This window comes from Solanum pennellii, chromosome 2 (assembly GCF_001406875.1).
Source record: "Solanum pennellii chromosome 2, SPENNV200".
NCBI classification, from domain to species: Eukaryota; Viridiplantae; Streptophyta; class Magnoliopsida; order Solanales; family Solanaceae; genus Solanum; species Solanum pennellii.
The window spans coordinates 37345248-37350568 of NC_028638.1; the positions used below are offsets into that span (position 1 = coordinate 37345248).

The 5321-nt window shown below is 29.4% G+C and overlaps 1 protein-coding gene across 1 annotated transcript; it reads left to right on the plus strand.

The window, feature by feature from the left end:
- The first annotated feature begins 2828 nt into the window (after positions 1–2828).
- LOC107009975 lies at positions 2829–4819 on the plus strand. The gene is made up of 5 exons (XM_015209270.1): positions 2829–2885; positions 2993–3222; positions 3827–3909; positions 4016–4200; positions 4679–4819. Exons 1-5 carry the CDS (start codon positions 2829–2831, stop codon positions 4817–4819), a joined length of 696 nt encoding a protein of 231 aa, XP_015064756.1.
- The last annotated feature ends 502 nt before the right edge of the window (positions 4820–5321 follow it).

The following is a 5321-nucleotide window of genomic DNA, read 5'->3' on the forward strand; positions in this document are numbered from 1 at the left end:
TATATATATATATATATATACAATTCACCTGTCTCCCACTCTCTGTCCTCTCTCACTCGCCTCTCTCCTCCCTTTCCCAGTCTCGCTCGCCTCTCTCCTCCCTCTCCCAATCTCGCTTTCCATATATACAAATAAATATGTATAATATAAGATTATCTAACCAATATACATATACAATTCACCTTTCTCCCACTCTTTTCCCCTTCTCTCTCGCCTCTCTCCTTTCTCTCCCAGTCTTGGTCGCCTCTCTCTAGGGCTATTCAAAACCTAACCAAAACCGATAATACGAACCGAAAAAAGTTATATGGAGGAGTTGGGTTGGGAAGGTTAATTTTTAGGAAAATTTCATATATGACAAACTTATCTAGGAAATTTACATAAATAGATTATAATAAAAAATATTTATCATTTATAATAATAACATTTTTTTTCACTTAATCATTTTTAATTTATTTATAATACAAGTTTAATACATATTATGAAGAATAATTTTTTATTTTACATATAATACAAGTTTTAATGATGGATAATACGTTTATCACACATTTTAATACACTTTTAATATAATGTGTCAAATTTTACCAAACAATCATAATATATTTCAAAAAATAATTTTGATTCATAATTATTGCATACGTAATTCACTTTTAATACATATTGCAGATTTAACATAGTATTGCTATAGATGGTAATAAATAAAACGGAAAAGGGCCTAAAATACCCTTAAAGTATTGGAAATGGTACAAAATTACCCTCCATCCACCTATTGGCTCCAAAATACCCTTCCCACCCACTTATTGTGTCCAAAATATCCTTGTCATACCTTTTGGTTCAAAATTGATCACTTATTTAACGATTTTATATTTAAACTATTTAAATATTTTTTAAAATACGTGGCGCTCAACTATTTGTTATAATTTAACTTATAAGTATAATTTATAAATCAATCCACTACCCACCGGTTACTAATTAAATTCCTCTAAATTAATAAACCCATCACATTATTAATGCAAGTGGCTAAATAAAAATCACCGATAAACTTAAAAGTCTGACTATGTTCATCTTAATTATTCTTACGTCTCAATTATGTGATGTTATTTCATAGGTAACTTTTTTTCAAAATAATATATTAAAGGTTTTAAAACAAATCTTAAATATTTATAAAATTATATTTTAAAAAAGTGCATGAATTGATTCGGGATGTATTACTTCTTTACATTTAATCATAAATTTCTAATTCAATTTTGAAAGAAAGTGTACTCCTAAATAAGCGACTCAACCTAAATTTAATTGGGGTTTCGGTTCGGACTCGAATAATTTTGAATGTCATTTTCAGGAATTTATAATTTCATCGCGTTTTAGTAGTGTTTATGATAATTTTGATATTATAATTGGATTATTAATTGGGTGAGGTTTAGTTAGTAATGAGTGGGTAGTGGGTTGGTTTATAAATTATATTAATAAATTAAAATTATAACCAATAGTTGAACGCCAAGTATTTTTGAAAATATTTAAAGAGTTTAATTTTAAAACAATTAAAAAAGTGGTCAATTTTGAACCGAAAGGTGGATGACAAGGATATTTTAGAGCCAATAGGTGGATGAAAAGGGCATTTTGGAGCCAAAAGGTGGATGAAGGGTAATTTTGTACCATTTTCAATACTTTAAAAGTATTTTAGGCCCTTTTCCGTAAATAAAAAGTATCGCTAAAATCAGTAGTTATTTATTAAAATGTACTAATTCATGTAATTTTTCCAACTTATTTGATGAAATAACATTAAATGGGTATAGTTTATATAATTACATTTCTATGGGTATAGTTTAGGGTTTTAGGTATATTTAATTTTGTATATAACGTTTCTTTTTGTTTATAATTTATACAAAAAAAATTTAACGTGAATTGTAACTGTAGCGTTAAATAATGTAACAATAAATTTCGATTGTGCCATAATTTAAGGTAAACACTCAAAATCAATTTTTTTTTTCAAAAAAGAATATTACAGCGTGCATGAACGAAACATCAATTTAATCAATTTTTTGGTATATTCAAAGACATGTAATGTTTCATTAGAGAAAACTCCATGTTCTGAATTGCTGAAATTATAAAATTTTCTCTTGTATATACAAATGTGGATGTTTGTGTCATCGTTTATGTGTTGAGACTTGTATATATCCCCAACGTAATTTGTATATGTGATATTCTGGCTTGTTTCTGAAAAAATGGTTTGAATATGTACAATATACCATAGTTTATGTGTTCAAATATTTATATACAAATTACTGCAATAATGTGAATGTTCAATTGTATATTAATTTTGTGTATACGAAGGCGTATGATAAAATTGTATATATTTATGGAATTTGAGTATTTTGCTTAGTTTCGTTAATTGTAATATAGTTGTATAAAATACATTTTGTTTTTTCTAATATTTACATACAAATTACTGCAGTAATGTATATCTTGAAATGTATATAAGTGTATTATATACAAAGCTGTATGAGACAATTATATACATTTATGAGATTTTTTTTTAGATGCAACATTTGGATATGAGCATACGAAGATCAGTGTAATGTAATTTTGTTATGACTGATTAAATTGGTTGTATTAAAATGTTATGTCAATTGTATATATGATATTTGTGCATGATTTGACATAAAGTTTTGTTTGTAAAGATAATGTTTTCATCGGCTATTTTGGTTATGCGTTCTAGAAATTGAGACGATACAAATAGTTACAGTGATTATACTATAGAGGGTATAATGTTTAAAGAACAAGCAACGTTTCTTGAGTTTTATACAACAATTGCCACATAGATTGGTGTTGATATGAATAATAAGATATTGAAGAATGAGTATAAGGTTGAAGAAAGCAATAAACCAATGGTTATATACAATGACATGGGTGTCAGAGTGTACATAATGCTAAAAAAGGATCACATGGATTTTAACAAATTTTCAATTTGCATAACTATTTTGGATTTATGTGATAGACAATATCAAAGTTTATCAGATGGAGAGATGGAGTGTTGGCAATTGCTGCAGAAAATGGTTCACATTGTATGACTGTTGCTGAATTGGAGGAAACAAATGTTGCATTTGTATCGATGGATACAACTGGGGTGATTTCAGATACATCAAAAAAACATGTTGAGGTTGATCAAGTATACAAGGACAAATCAATTTTGAAAGCAGTTATGAGAAAATATGCGATTGCAAAGAGGTTTCAGTACAAAACTACTAGGTCAAATTTAATCGCGTAGTGCACCTTTCAAATATCATCTCTTAGAATGTATGAATGATTTTATTGCATTAATATAAAATAAATTTGTATACTATATAAATTAATTAAATGTGATGAAAATATCATGTAGTTATACACTGGAATGTTATTATGAGGGATGTGAATGGTTAATGAAGGCCTCTAATATCAACAAATTTGGAATGTTCAGAATTCGAGCATTCAACACAAAGCATACATGTCCTTTCAAAGATAGAACTTATTCACAACGACATGCAACTAGTAATTGGATGGATTGTGAAACCTAAATTGGTAGATCACAAGCGTAAATATATACCATCTGACATTAAAAAAATGTTAAGATTGATTTTGGGAGTTGATGTTAACTATATGTTGGCTTGGACGGCCAAAGAGAAAGTTTTGGAATCTTTTAGGGGTACACCAACTGGATTATATGCAAAATTACCTGCTTATTTGTATATGATGGATATAACTTATCTGTGATCTCATATATGTATGAAAAAGAGTATTAATAATGAGTTCTTCTATCTATTTGTTGCATTATACGGGGATTTATGCACTGTAGAGCAGTAGTTGTGGTGGATGGTAGTCACCTGAAAGGACCATATAATGGGACTTTTGTTGCAGCAAGCACGACAGATGGCCTAGGTATATACATAAATTACTGTATATGTATATACGTGAACCTTTGTATATTTACAGTTTAATATATGTTTTTGTTATGAAATTAAATTGTATATTTCTCTAATTGTAGGACATATATTTCCATTGGTGTATGGTATTATTGATTCAGAGAATGACACTGCTTGGATCTGGTTTTTTGAGCAGCTTAAAGAAGCTTATGGCGAGAGGAGTAACATGTGTGCTGTGTCCGATAGAAATAAGAGCATTACAAAGGCTGTTACAAATCTGTATCATAATGTACCACATTATGCGTGTGTGAGACACTTATGGAATAATATTTAGAAAAAGTTTAGAAAATCTCATGAGAAGTTATCTGGTGTACTCTATATAATGACAAAGGCTTGCACGCATAATGAATTTAATAAGTTAATGGATACAATAGAAAAGGTAGATGTAATGTGTTATGCACAAGTCCATAGAGGATGGCACATGACATCAAATATTGCTGAGAGTATCAATGTTATACTTGTCTCATCAAGGGAATTACCTATCTTTGAATTTCTCGAAGAGGTAAGGCTAATGCCTTGAAGATGGAATCATGACTACAAGAAGGAGGCACATTTACACCATTGATTGAAAAATATCATGAAATACTAGCATACAATGAAGCAATGAGCACAAAAATGACAGTAATATTTATGAATAATTGTATAATTAGTAATGTGTAACTAGTTTATTGTACATTACATATTAGTATATAGTGATTATTTTTATTTTCTTTATACATGATCAGGTTGTGCCGTCGACTGAATATGTGCACAATCTTAATGATGATGGAAGATATTATGTCGTTTCTCTTAAAAAAAAAAAACTTACACCTGTGGGAGATTTCAGTATGAGGAAATACCTTGTGAACATCATTGGACTGTATTGAAGTGGAAAAGCCTACCACCAGATGACCATTGCTCTGATTTATACAGACCGAAGACTATGTTGAAGACATATAATATGCCTATGCTCCTTTACCGGATATAACTGAATGACTAATTTCGGGAAGCGTATGTGCTGATGAAGTATTACCGTCAAAATTTAAATGACCTTCTAGCAGGCCAAAGAATAAGCCTCGCAAAAAAAAACAAGAGTGTTATCGAGAACTAAGGGAAAAAATACATGTAGTACTTGTGGAATGACAGATCACAATAGGAGTTCATGTAAGAATAAGCCACAAGATGCTCAAGGTTGAATAATTTCTTTTATGAAATTGATTTGGAAAATCTATGAGAATACATATTAGTTTTATATAAAAATGTTTTGACGTGCTTAAACATGTTCATTTATGACTTAATTGCATACTTGGTTTAGTATACTTCGATGACTTAAATTGCATAGTAACTTTCTATATTTTGTACGCTAGAGAATTTGTTCACGCTTTGCGC

Coding starts and splice junctions, on each gene's coding strand:
- LOC107009975 (XM_015209270.1), top strand. CDS start 2,829: ATGAATAATAAGATATTGAAGAATGAGTATAAGGTTGAAGAAAGCAAT. Junction 3,223..3,826: donor AAATATGCGATTGCAAAGAG/GTTTCAGTACAA, acceptor TATGCACTGTAG/AGCAGTAGTTGTGGTGGATG. Junction 4,201..4,678: donor ATGTACCACATTATGCGTGT/GTGAGACACTTA, acceptor ATACATGATCAG/GTTGTGCCGTCGACTGAATA.